Here is a 14,235-nt window from a genome sequence, read left to right as displayed (position 1 = left end):
TTTTACAGCATAAATTATTTTAGCATAAATTGGCAAAGTTTTGATTTAAGACTTGCGATTCCTGCTTCATAGAATTTCTGCTACATCATCTTCCTATTATTTTCCAGGACATTTTTATTGACTGTAAGCAAAATGCCGGTTCCCGATATCGTACTGAATAATGGAAAGAAAATTCCGATAGTCGGGCTTGGTACTTGGGGCGTAAGTATGAAAACAGTTTATATAAATATGTGAAATAAATATATGTGATGTGTGTATCTGTAATCGTGGCATTTCAATGATTAGTAATAGGCAAATCTATGAGTAGTGCGTGTAGTGGTAAGACTGCTTCATCATACTTGACCTTGGAGTAGGATGTGAATTAATATTGAAACCGGCATTTTGAATAGCATTGCAATTACTCTGATAAGTTGCGCAAGTCGCAGTTTCTTTGCGATAGTACATCGTCGGTAGTGATACCTGGTGAAAAGAATTCATGTAATTCAATATAAATAATCTATCATACTTTTCTAGTGATATGCGAATAACATTCTAATTGATATTGGACTAAATCTTTTTAGTATTCGTAAAGCAACCGCCGTAGCCAAATAAGTTGGTGTGTGACTTCCATTCCATTCCGGAAGACGTAGGTTCAAATCTCCGTGAAATACCAAAATGAAGAAGTTTTTTCCAATAGCGGTCGTTCCTCGGCAGGCAATGGCAAACCTCCGAGTGTATTTTTGCCATCAAAAAGCCCCCCATAAAAAAATATATCTGCCGTTGGGAGTCGGCTAAAACTGTATATCCCTTCATTTGTGGAACAACATCAATGCACGCCACAAATAGGAGGAGGAGCGCGGCCAAAAACGCAAAAAAAGTGTAAGCGCCAATTATACATGCTACACACATACATATTTATATATATATATATATATATATATATATATATAGTATATAGGCACTGTTTCGGAGGTATTTTGATTATTTTTCTAATGTTTTATTTAGTTTTTTAACCGGTAAAATTTTCTTTTGACCTTCGATATGTCCTCCATTTTTAGTTTCGGCATACACAGTTAAGTCCCGATGTAATCAGCATAAAAAGTTTTATCGAACATTTTTACTTGTTTAATTTTGTGTTAAAAGTACTTCATAACATTTGGTACTGTGGACGTTATAGTCCTTCGCACTATAATTTTATTAAGTAGACACCCCAACACTGCCTAAAATTTTCGAGACAGAGAAAAAATATCCTACTATTCAGGTTTTCTATCATGCGACATTTTGTGATAGCCAAATCATCTCGGTCGTGATTCAAGTATAAAAATATATGTAGATAAGAACTAGTTTTTAAAAGCTTTATATATATATACGTCATTCTAATTGGAATTAATTGTGTTAAAAATTACCAGCGGGACCAATATGGGAGGTGGGTTATCAGTTCTTTCCGCTCGTAATAATTATGTGAGCAATTGTACATTTTTCAAAGTTGACAGCTTACTTATGCACGTACATATGCTTTGAGTAGAGAAATATGTATAATCATTAAAAGAGTTTAAATCATATGTAGTAATTGCAAATACATACATACAATAACTTTACTCCAAATTTTTTTTCTGCTTGATTTATTGCCTAGTTCTCAAGAAGTCGCCAACTGAATATGTAGGCCTTACCTCATGCCAATGATTTTTTATTTAACGTGATTAGCTATTTTGTGCGATTTTTTAAAATCATTTTACAAGCTTATACAAAATTTAACACACTTTCGTCACTATGACTCGGTGATATTTATCATATACACTGAAGAGCAAAACTGTAACAAAATGTAATACTTTCTATTTCAACACATTTTTTTTTAGACATGTTTTAACAAATCAAATATTTTTTTTTGCATAACTTTATTGGCATGTATGTACTCTCTCTCTCAAACCGGTTTGGTGTCAATGCAACAACAACAACACTAGTAGCAAGCAATAATGCAAATAAAGACAAATGTTACAGTTTTGCACTCACTCTTAATTTTAAAATTTTCCGTTATTTTTCTCGTAATTATATATTTGGTGGATTTTTAATTATTATAAACGTGACCGTGAATAAGACAAAATGTTAAATCGGGAAGTTCAACGCCAAATAATTGATTTGCTGAAGAAGAGCGAGTCTATAAGAAAAATAGCTAAAAAATTCGAAGTGAGCCACATGGCTGTGCAAAGGCTGCGGAAAAATGTACCAGACGCTGATCCCAGTAACAAAGGAGGCCGGCCAAGGAAGATAAGCGACCGCGATGCCCGCCATCTGGCAAATTTGGTAACAAGCAGCAAGGCGGTCACTCCCAAAGAAGCACTAAAGATGCTGGATATTGATGCCAGTCAGTGGACAGCCAGGCGCAGCCTGTCAAAACTGGGGCTAAAGGCAGCGGAGAAGAAAACCAAGCCAATGCTGACAAAAAGACATGTGCGGTTGATTCGGGATTTTGTTGCGTCTCACCAAAGCTGGACAGTTGAAGATTGGGATCAGGTACGTCTTTATAAATGGATTATAAAAGACCTTTTTTCATAAAATTTCAAAACGATTGCAGGTTATTTGGTCTGATGAAACCAAAATCAATCGATTTCAGTCAGATGGTCGGGCCTGGTATTGGGTTAAAGACCCAAATGCAGTCCAGCCACGTCACATCAAGCAGACAGTAAAACATGGTGGTGGCTCCATTATGGTGTGGGGCTGCATTTCCAAAAATGGTGTGGGTCCTTTAGTACGAATAGACGGTATAATGCGGAAAGAGGAATACCTGGCCATATTGCAACAAAATCTGCCGGGTGTAGTGGAAAGTATGGGTCTTGCTGCTGAAAAAGTAATTTTTCAGCAAGACAATGACCCTAAGCACACCGCACATGTTGTACGAAATTGGATGCAACGCCAAAAATTTCGTAACTTGAAGTGGCCTCCACAATCACCGGACATGAACCCAATCGAAAATTTATGGAGTCATGTAAAATCGAAGCTTGCCGAATATTCAAGTCCGCCCAATGGAGTTAATGAGCTGTGGGAGCGAACACGCGATGTATGGGATGCTATTCCGACTGACTTTGTCTTGAGGTATACACGAAGTATGCCCAATCGTATCCACGAGCTGAAAAAATCCAAAGGATATTGGACATCTTATTAATATTTGTTTTATTTATTGTAAAAAATAAAAAATGGGTTGAGTGCAAAACTGTAACATTTGTCTTTATTTGCATTATTGCTTGCTACTAGTGTTGTTGTTGTTGCATTGACACCAAACCGGTTTGAGAGAGAGAGTACATACATGCCAATAAAGTTATGCAAAAAAAAATATTTGATTTGTTAAAACATGTCTAAAAAAAAATGTGTTGAAATAGAAAGTATTACATTTTGTTACAGTTTTGCTCTTCAGTGTACGTGTAGACGTGCGCTGCAAAATACATTTTTTTAAATAATTGATTATGTGACAAGCATTTAATATAAATTTAAATATAACATTTAACAGAGTCCCAAGGGTGAAGTTGTCCAAGCCGTAAAAGATGCTATCGACATTGGTTATCGCCATATAGATTGCGCTCACGTATATCAAAATGAAGACGAAGTTGGTGAGGGAATTGAAACTAAAATAGCGGAAGGTGTTGTGAAACGGTAGGTGTCTCTATTTGCAACGGAACACATGCATTTCAATATTTTTTTCCAATCTGTAGCGAAGAGTTGTTTATCACCAGTAAATTGTGGAACACCTTCCACAGTCCTGAATTAGTACGCGGTGCACTCGAAACTACCTTGAAAAATTTGCGATTGAATTACCTTGACTTGTACCTGATCCATTGGCCTATGGGATACAAAGAGGGTGGCCAATTGTTTCCAAATGATGATCTCGGAAATGTGGCTTACTCGGATGTTGATTATGTTGACACATGGAAGGAAATGGAAAAACTTGTAGAGGCTGGTCTTGTTAGGTCTATTGGTGTATCGAATTTCAACAAGCGTCAGGTTGAACGTGTGCTTGAGGTTGCAACCATTCCTCCAGTCACAAACCAAATCGAGTGTCATCCATATTTAACACAAAAAAAGCTGATTGAATTCTGCAAATCAAAGAATATTGCTATTACTGCTTACAGTCCTTTGGGTTCACCAAATCGCCCATGGGCAAAGCCTGAAGATCCCGTTTTATTGGAAGACGCTAAAGTAAGTGCTGACCTGGAATCTCAAGTACTAAAAGATTGCTCATTTATACACACTTCATTTTGTTTAGATTCTTGCTATTGCTAAAAAGTACGGTAAGACTCCAGCTCAAATTCTCATTCGCTATCAAGTGCAACTCGGTAACATTGTAATACCAAAATCTGTGACCAAGAGCCGCATTGCATCGAACTTCGACGTGTTCAATTTCGAGTTAAACGCAGATGATATTGCCACCATTGATGGTTTTAATTGCAACGGTCGTTTCGTGCCTTTGGACAAGTAAGTGAAGTGTCGATCAATACTGAAGAGTGATGAAGTTATTATACATATAAAATATCTTATTTTTTTCAAATTTGCAAATAGCGATGCTGGGCATAAGCATTATCCTTTCAATGACGAGTTCTAAGAAACTACTCATATTGAGAGTGAATTATATTATTTCACCAGCAGTTAATTTTGCGTTTTTCAACGAGTTCAATATCTTATCAGTAAGTTTGCCGCAGAAAGATTATGGAACCCAACTATTCTAATACATTTGTTGCTGAAGCCGTAGCAATACGCACACTCTTTTTATCGCACTTATTATTTGTTTTTTTTTTTTTTGCATTTCTAATCATTTGCTGCTTGGTATTGTTCGCTTGATATTTTTTGAGTTAAATTGTTGTTGTAGCAGTGTTGCTGCTTATTCATTCGTTATGAAAAATTTTAATAATATTTCGACAACTTCAAAATAAAAGTCTTTAATAACCGTTTTTACTACTTCCAGCCATCGAACACATCCACACCATCCATTCGCCAACGATGAATACTAAGAAATGTTGCGGAGGAGTTTTGAAGTTACCTTTAAATGGAATAAAATACACTCATATATATGTGTATGTACATACTTACGTATATAAAAGATTTTAAACTATTGTACTGCATTGAGTTAATAAATACACAGGAATTTACACAAAAAATTGCACTCTAAGATAAAAAAAAGTCAGGGCTTTTCGAAATTCTTACATTTGTTTTTAATATAACATTTTTCATAGGATCCAAATTCGAGTTAGTATTTTGTTATTTGTGCTGGCATCTACAGAGCAAATTCCCCTTAGATAATCATAAACAAACTTGGCCATCGGAGTAAAGTCAGTTGTATGGCTTCTTTGCAGCAGATGTGTAGGTAGTCATTGCTTTTTCACCTTAAGTTGACTCACTGCCAATTTTAAATTACTGGCTTGTATGCAACTACGTACAAATATGTTACGTTTTTATAATTCACTAATATATTACATTTACAAAATTTAGTCATTTAACGGTTGACAATTTCAACTAAAAGCACTGATTTCGAATGGTGCTAGAAATTTAATAATACACGCTAATAGCCCCATCATATCTATGCACCAACCGATCTCAGTTCTTTCAACTTGAATTTTATTCACAGTATTGAGGTGCATTTGGTGTCCTAGCCAATTCATATATATTTAATTTATTGTTTTTAAATATGCACGTGTTTTTGTTTTAACTCGATTAAAGTTACCTTGCTGCGAGTGTGACCGTGCGACGTCAACTGTTCAGGGAATAATAAAAACCTCAGCTTAAATGTGTAAAACCTGTTACAGCTGAGATGCGCCCAACAATGGCATATGCAACCGAATGAGTCAACATACATATACGGCATTTTGATACTGCGTTTGCAATGATTTGATTGGAAGCATCTTGAGTTACTCTTAGTTTAACAATTTGCATTCCAACTATTACTGATTTACTAACACAAGCGTGCTCATATGTACGAGAAGCCAACCTGATCGAAACACATGTGCATTTTCGCTATTGTCTAACATTGACATCACTTATGTGAATATACTCACGTGTATATCCTTGTAAGCACCTCTGCTTCGTGTTAGATGTAAATTTATACCTACTTTTATGACTGCTCCAATTCTTTTGTTTATTTTTTGCATTGAAATGCCCGGGCTGGCACTTTACAAACTGCTTTGCATGACAGATGATGACCGGAGTGCTGCTCCTCTCCGTCCCATGGCAGACAGACTTAAGTGCGATCAGTTGAGCCTGGTTACACAATTTCTGTTGGCTTGTTCACTCAAGATTTCGAGCTGGTGGTAATTTAATTCAAGCGTGTTCCCTCTGCATTAGAATACATTGGGGTCGATTTCAGCGCTTGTCGTTTTATGGCACTATCATTTTAATATTAACTGTTATGGTAGTTACATTAAGAAGGCAAAGCCTTAGAGTAATTTCAATATTTTAAACTAAAAAAATAAAGTTTTTGAAAGGTGAATTATTAAGCACCGTTATATATCGGGTTTAAGAATATTTTTGGCGCATGTCTGGGCCCGGCATTCATGAAAGCCACAACTTTCTTAAAATAAGCAAAAAATCAGTAATCAGTGGTTCAAAATAATGCGACCAAAAATTTAATGGAGTTTAGATTTGCGGGGATCGGTCAAATGAAAGTACCAATTTACTTTTGAAAATTATCATGAAGTATAAAGAAAATTATATTTTTATATACATATAAAAGAAAGAAAAACTTAAGCACCTAAAAAAAAAAAAAATTATACAGACATGTATACTCCAAAATAAAGTTTTTTTTATTTTTTAATTTTGTATATTTTACTAAAAAACTAATATGAGTAAAAAAAACAGTAAGTCATAGTGTAGTGCATTTAAGATTGATCAATAAGATATTTGGGATACAATTTTATAACTTGTAAAAAGTGATAAATTATCGCGGGATTCATATCAACTAATCCTGGAATTTTCACTTCTCGAAGAGCCCCGCAAATACGGGATCTCGTTATTGACAACTCCAAAATGTATATATGAGGCCACATAAATATACACACAAGTATTTATTTAAAAGTATAACAAATTGATATACATTTTTCTCTCAATGTAATTATTGTTTGCATATCATTTTTTGTCGTTGCCGCATAAACTGTCATCTTGGATGTGGCAGCCATCATTCACAGAGGAGGACTGTGCGTTACTTTGGTATTAGTTACAGTCGCTGGTTACCATAAAGTGGAAATAAAAGTCATCAATAGACCTAACAGGAGAAAACGTAGTCGCGTTGTCACGTTGTTGTTTCAGTTTTGTGGTGATATGCTCAGCTTCAATCGCAATTCATTCCCTATAGGAAGTGGTGAGCTGTATTCAGTTACAAGAAGAGAGGGCGCAAGAATTTGAAACCCAAACAGTTATTCTTAAGGAATGTACATATGTTAATGTAGAGTATTAAAATTGTAGAAACAACTATCTGTCATATTGATGCGTATATTCTGAAGCGAACGCTAGAAAACATTAGCAATACAGGCAAAAGAAAACTTGCAATATTATTGTGTGTGTCCTGATTTGTTATTGTTTGTAAGCGAGAGTTAAAATAACGTTTTTTGGCCCATTGTACTTTAAGCTCTCAACCGCCGCCGCAGTAGTCGTATTTTGGTGCGTGACTAGCATTCGGAAGCGCCCGGGTTTGAATCTCCGGGCATGCAACATCAAAGTGAAAGCAATTTTTTTTTTAATAGCGGGCGTCCCCCGGCAGGCTATGGCAGACCTCCGAGTATATTTCTACCATCAAAAAGTTCCTCATAAAAAATCATCTGCCCTTCGGGGTCGGCTGAAAACTGTAGACCCCCCGAACGGCTACACATGCTATCAATGAACATGTCAAACATTTTAACTTGGTTAAATTTTTTTTTAACTATAAATGCATGGCAGTTGAAACAGAAATCCTGACTTTACTGTTGCTAGCTATAAGAGGACCACACCTTAAACATGCGGAAAGCTGAACCACCTAAATATAATATATTAATATTTACCTGGCTATTATATAAAGCAGTTAACTATTTTCTATCGCCGAATCGTAAAACTTTCGCTCCCACTCTCCTAATAGCCGTTTGGTGGGATAACCTTTCTTAAAAAAATAATTGTTTGTTGACAAGCCAAAAAGACAGGATGCCGTGTAGCCACCGCGAATCTCATTCCAATTTAAAGGTATAACATACCTCTTTTAACGAACCTAATTCATTCCAGAATCTTGGTCGTTAAACACAACCATTATTCCCATATAAATCAGTGTAAAATTAAATAATGCGTTTCAGGTCGAAAAAAGTACACTCTAAAATATTTCAAATTTTATTGAAAGTCCCATAACAGATACATGTAAGTACATTATATAGTAACATTATTAAGAAATTGAATATAGGACGTAAAGAGGCAATCAGCAATGCGACAAACGAAAAATTTAAAAGAATATCTAATATATTTCTTCTAATAAAATCTCTAGCACATCTTGCTGTAAGGCAAATTGAAAATTCATAGGCTCTTCCGCAGTAAACTCTTCACTGTACTCTGCTACAAGCTCATCGTCCTCGTTGTTATTCGTCTCTAGCTTCATCTGGCGCAATTGTCAAAGCGTTTTCTAGGAATATCTTCCCATGTCTTTTTGACACTTTTGAGACGGACAACAATGTGATCTTTCCAAATCTTTTTTAGAGTGAGATTATTTTTGAAAGGTTGTATGAACGCCCCAGATCAGACCAGTCAACACCTCGCAAATGTTTTTCACTGATTTCGTCCTTAATTGCTATAGTTATTTTGGCTCTTTTATTATTTTTTGCACTGGGGATCTCTATTTGAAGACACCTTTGTTTGTTACATTACTAGAAGGAAATAATTTTTTCCGCGTCTACTGCTTTCTAAAGTACATTTCAATATTGTATTTCATATATTTGCAAATATTAATTTTCGTTCGTTTCTGATTTTGTATGAAAAAATCTTAGCCATTTAAAGAATTGTATGCAAAGAAAATTAGCTAATCCAGCTCTTATTGGCATCAGATGCGATGGGCAGTAGATAAGTGTCTTTAGGTACAACAGCCTGGTCTTTCTTATTTTTCTATGTCGCTCATTTTTTCTCAGAGCATAAGCGTTAACGTCCGACGACAAAAAACCACACACATACGCTGACGCACATTCGGCTCACCTTGTGCGAGAAAATATTCAACACGGCTTTTACGCGTCCTATTGGAAATCCAATTGAAATTTTCAATTAAGTTCGTGCTTGTTGTGCTCAATGAGGCAAATCCTGGCTGCTGTGCGTACAGATGTATGTAGCTGCTTTTGATGTCGTGGGGGGATATTGCTGGCTCAAACACTGCGTGTGGTATGTCATGCGACACGTTGATGCATTATGCGCATAACACATCGATGGCTGCCGATTTGTATTTGATTTTGTTTTTTTGTTGTTGATGGTTTTGATGTGGCCACACTTTCCATCAGATCAGAATATAATGCGGCACTTTTGTTTGCTCGTATACGTTGTTTCCATCGGTTGTTCGACTGCGGAATTTCTTGGTACAAATGCTCGAGTACTCGGCACAGATACTACTTGTTGTGGTAAAACTTTTGTTTATCGCATCATAACGTACTTCATAGGCATGTTGCTGGTTGTGGCATGCTAGCTAATTTCTGTAGTTTTCACTGTAACTGCTGACGCGAGTACGAATTATGCCACATCGAACAATATTTTATTGATTCATGCATTTTTGCGTTAATTGTCGTAAATGTTCCATATGCATACATACTTTGAGCATATTTCAATACATTTCCCTTTCTCTCTCTTTCTCTCTCTCTCTGTATATATATATATATATACCTTCTGCTCAAATATGAACGATACTTTATCAATAAAACGGTCCGCGGATGACATATGGCAAAAATAAATTTTTTGTTGGATGGTAGGACTGTTATAAGCTTACATGCCAAATTTCAGCGTGATATATCACATAGTTTGTTTTCTGTGCTACTGTAAACAAGTCCAGCTCGAGTGTGTTTTTCGAATTTAACGATGGAAATTCAAGTTGAACAAAGAATTTGTTTGAAATTTTGTTATTCCAATAAAATTTCGGCTTCAGACGCCTTAAAAATGTTGCAGACAACCTATGGGGACTCTGCTCTATCGCGTGCACGTGTTTTCCAGTGGTACAAATCGTTCAAAGAGGGCCGTACATCAACCCAAAAAATCACGCCAAAGTCGCTCAAAAATTAAGGTTATGCTGACTGTTTTTTTCGATTCCGAAGGTGTGGTGCACTCGGAGTTCCTTCCGCAAGGCCGATCGGTTAACGCTGAATATTATTTAGACGTTTTAAAGCGTTTGCGCGAGAACATTCGTCTTAAAAGGAAGGAATTGTGGGGCAACAAGTCATGGTTCTTGCATCACGATAATGCACCAGCTCACACATCACGTCTTGTTCGCGATTATTTGAACAAAATTAATTTTAATATCGTTCCGCAAGCACCGTATTCGCCTGATATGGCTCCATGTGACTTTTTCCTGTTTCCCAAGCTCAAGTTGCCGCTCCGTGGAAAACATTTTGAGACAATTGAAATCATAAAAGAGAATTCGAAGAAGGAACTTAACTCCATACCGAAATCGGCCTTCCAGAAATGCTATGATGATTGGAAAAAACGTTGGCATATGTGTATCGCCTCCAATGGTGATTACTTTGAAGGAGATAAAATAAAAATTGTACAATAATTAACCACTTGTGATTTATTAAATCAGTCTCGTTCATATTTGAGCAGAAGGTATATATATTATATATGTACCTTATATGTATGTATATGGGACGCGATCAGATTACACTTAATGCAAAAGCTTTATTCTGTACTCTTCTATTTAATTTAACAAAAGACAAGTAGGAAAATTACTCAGTAGTACTATATATACTTAGTTAATAATGTTTATAATTAATTATAGAATATTTGCGACCACTATTTATATTTTTCAGTTAGAGAACATAAAACGAAGAATAGTATAAAATTTTGTATAAATTGTTATGATTTTAATAACACACTCGTTTTATTGCATTCACCTCTTTTTCAGTTATTACTAACCTTAAAAAGACAGCTGTTAAAATTTCATGATATTCTATTCAGTAGTTTGTGAGTTGTTGTGCTAGGAGTGACGCTACTTCTGCTATTTTCAAAACAATCGATCAAAAAGAATTTCGTTTTTTAATTTTACACTGCTTCTTAATGGAAAAAATACTGTTCACGCGATGCAATGGCTTGAAAAGTGTTGGGGACTCCGCTCCATCAGAAACAACAAATAAACTATGATTTGCTGACTTCAAACGTAGTCGTAGAGACACCGATGATGCACAACCCAGTGGACGTCCAAATGCGGTGATAACACCAGAAAACATAAAAAAAATCCAAAATCAAAATCGTTTCGAATGATCAAAAAGTGAAATTTCGTGAGTTAGCTGACAACGTAAAGACATCAAAAGAACGTTGACTTTATATTGCATGAGCATTTGATTATGAGAAAGCTCTATTCAAAGGGACTGCCGCGTTGTTCACAATGGAAAAATTACATTAATTGCTGCACCACATCCACCGTATTCGCCAGATTTGGCTCCCAGCGACTACTGGCTGTTCGCAGGCTTAAAAAATGCTCGCCGGTAAGAAATTTCGCTTCAATGACGAGTTTATCGCTGAAACTGAGGCCTATTTTGAGGCAAAAGATAAATCGTTATACAAAAGTGGTATTGAAATGTTAGAGCGGCCCGGGACTTTTCAGTCCATGTGTTACGCTCGTACATTTTCTATGAGTCTACGAGAGTATCTTAAATAATGCAGCCCAATAGATGTTGTTTGTTGATTTGCGACTTACTTTTTACGGCATAAGGGCTCAGAGTTCTTAATAGTACGGGATCCGGCTGCAGATTTGGTGTAGTCATCGAGTACATGCTGAAATCCACATTTTTACCCACATTTATGATTAGGAGAATAAAAATTCACCACGGTGCCAGTAGAAATGTGGCCGAAAGTATTTTTAATTAAATTATTGTTAATTGATTTTGCGGGAAAAATTTAATTAACCAAGTTTTGAGATAAAATATCGTTCGGTTTACTGCAATAGGTGTAAAGACTTAAAAAAACCGTAGTTGCCGTTGCGCGCTTGGCCGCACCTCTCCGCAGCCAGGTATAAACAGGTATGATTTCGATATATTTATACATCCATAACGTATATTGATCTGTTATAGATCAAAATATAGCTAATTTTTTTCTCACTATTATGATATACGGCAACCTAATTAAATCTGGCCGCAAGTTAGGGTTGCTAGAGGTTAAAGATGGGAAAAATTGAAGGTTGAGTGAGAGGAAGCTAGCGCGTAACATCACTAGTCTAACAAGAATAGCGATTGCCAGCTCTACGACATTTTAAGGCTAAGAATTAGAAAATAAGAATAATAGTTTTTAACGAAAAATACTTCGAAATTAGCACTGTATAATTTATATTATAACTATTACCTGTATTTTTTTGTATTAATATAAATTGAAATTTTACTTACTGTAAGTGTTTTGAATCTACCGAGGATTTTGGATATCATACAGAGTGCCATAAAAAAATTACAGTTTTAAAACAAAAAGATAAAGAAGAATTTGAAAATTTTTGCAAATCCCGCAAAATCAATTAACAATAATTTAATTAAAAATACTTTCGGCCACATTTCTACTGGCACCGTGGTGAATTTTTATTCTCCTAATCATAAATGTGGGTAAAAATGTGGATTTCAGCATGTACTCGATGGCTACACCAAATCTGCAGCCGGATCTTAGACTATAAGTGGAAACCATTACAAATATTTTTTTTCATTTCGTATTCAGGTTAATATTTTTCCTTTATAATTCAAAAGAATAATGGGAGAAATATATGTATATATATTTTTTCCCCTTTAACTCCTTTTGGAGCATAGGGCGTTATGGCATCATGGAGCGTGTGGAGTTGCTTGTCGCCCATCGGACGCGTCCTCAGGTGGCGGTTTGGATAGATATGTAGGTAGGTGAGAAATAAAACAAGCTCACACCTGTTTGGCGGTGCAGAAGATATCCTATCACCGAGCTGAGGTGAGCGGGCTAGCGCCTACCAACATGCCTGAAACACCTTCGCCTTAGTGAGAGGAGGCTAATAGCAAAAGCGATTACTGCTGGCATTTTACAAATTACCTAGAAATGTGCATTATTTTTCAAATTCACAAACAAAATTTAAAAGAAAGAGTGAAAATTTTTCAAGTTTTTATACAAATGGATAAACTTAAAAATCGTTAAACTTTTAAGGGAATACATAATTATGAAATGGGAACAATGCAGCCAAGGTAATACCAGACCAGTAATTATTGAATTCAGTTTATTCAAAAACAAATTTAATTTAAAACATTTGTTAAAAAACATGACGGGGTGCTTATATTGACACTTGCAAAGTTTTTACATAATTTAGTACCATTTTTGCGTGTTTTATATTGTCTTCATAATAATAGTTTCAGTTTTCTTGCTCTTCCAAATGTACAACAGCTTCAAAGCAAAACAACATAATTGTTCCAGGAATTTACGAAATAATTTTAGAAAAGTTTCTCTGTTTGTCAATTACTCTCATATTTGCAATACTATTTGCTATAACTTTCCTGCAACATCAAAGTTATTTAGGTTAAACTGCATCAAAACGTTGTTGCCCCTACTCCTCGGTATGCTTGTACGGCAGGCAAACAAAGTTTGCAAGAACTCCAGCTCTAGATAATTTATATATTATTATGTATGCAAAATATGCATCATCTATGTACATACATACATATAAGTGTATCTCAATTCTGGGTGTAATGTGGGCATGCATAACATTACAACCAACGCCGGACAAAATAATTTTACTTTTAGGTACGGACGTATTTGTGCGAGTATATATAAACAAATAAGTAACTAGCGATGTTATATTAAAAAAATATTCAAATATTTTAACATATGATTTTAATCTGAGGCAGGTTGCCGAAACAAAATAATACCAATTTAGTATTTAACGCAAACATTGGCATCCATAGCATAAGTGGAATTGGCAGGTTGCAACCAAAACATAAAATAAATTACGGAGGTTGAAGCACAAGCAATTTTGTGAGGTCTCACCTCAACGGTTGTGCGTATTTGCCTTCATTTAAACTTTTTACACTTACTCTTATTCTATTCCTCCTACAAAATAGACGAATGTATGTCACACTCCCACGCCTT

General features: G+C 35.5%; 1 protein-coding gene across 2 annotated transcripts; it reads left to right on the top strand.

The window, feature by feature from the left end:
* LOC128861245 (aldo-keto reductase family 1 member B1-like) lies at positions 1-5,078 on the top strand. Of its 2 annotated transcripts, XR_008454355.1 has the most exons (6): positions 1-201; positions 3,482-3,624; positions 3,684-4,167; positions 4,235-4,443; positions 4,528-4,652; positions 4,931-5,078. XR_008454355.1 is itself a non-coding variant. In XM_054099223.1 (5 exons), exons 1-5 carry the CDS (start codon positions 133-135, stop codon positions 4,974-4,976), a joined length of 951 nt encoding a protein of 316 aa, XP_053955198.1. In that variant the 5' UTR covers positions 2-132; the 3' UTR covers positions 4,977-5,078. The 2 variants fall into 2 exon arrangements, 1 of the variants encoding a protein (XP_053955198.1); XM_054099223.1 differs by lacking the exon at positions 4,528-4,652 and having other exon boundaries at positions 2-201.
* Positions 5,079-14,235: the final 9,157 nt, after the last annotated feature.

This window comes from Anastrepha ludens, chromosome 4 (assembly GCF_028408465.1).
Source record: "Anastrepha ludens isolate Willacy chromosome 4, idAnaLude1.1, whole genome shotgun sequence".
Classification (NCBI taxonomy): Eukaryota; Metazoa; Arthropoda; class Insecta; order Diptera; family Tephritidae; genus Anastrepha; species Anastrepha ludens.
The sequence above is the reverse complement of the archived record's forward strand: the minus strand, read 5'-3'. Positions and strand labels throughout refer to the sequence as shown.

What these genes read in the sequence shown, in the direction of transcription:
- LOC128861245 (XM_054099223.1), top strand. Translation starts at nt 133, where the DNA reads ATGCCGGTTCCCGATATCGTACTGAATAATGGAAAGAAAATTCCGATA. An exon ending in TCGGGCTTGGTACTTGGGGC is followed by an intron (nt 202 to 3,481) that starts GTAAGTATGAAA and finishes AACATTTAACAG; the next exon opens with AGTCCCAAGGGTGAAGTTGT. An exon ending in GCGGAAGGTGTTGTGAAACG is followed by an intron (nt 3,625 to 3,683) that starts GTAGGTGTCTCT and finishes TCCAATCTGTAG; the next exon opens with CGAAGAGTTGTTTATCACCA.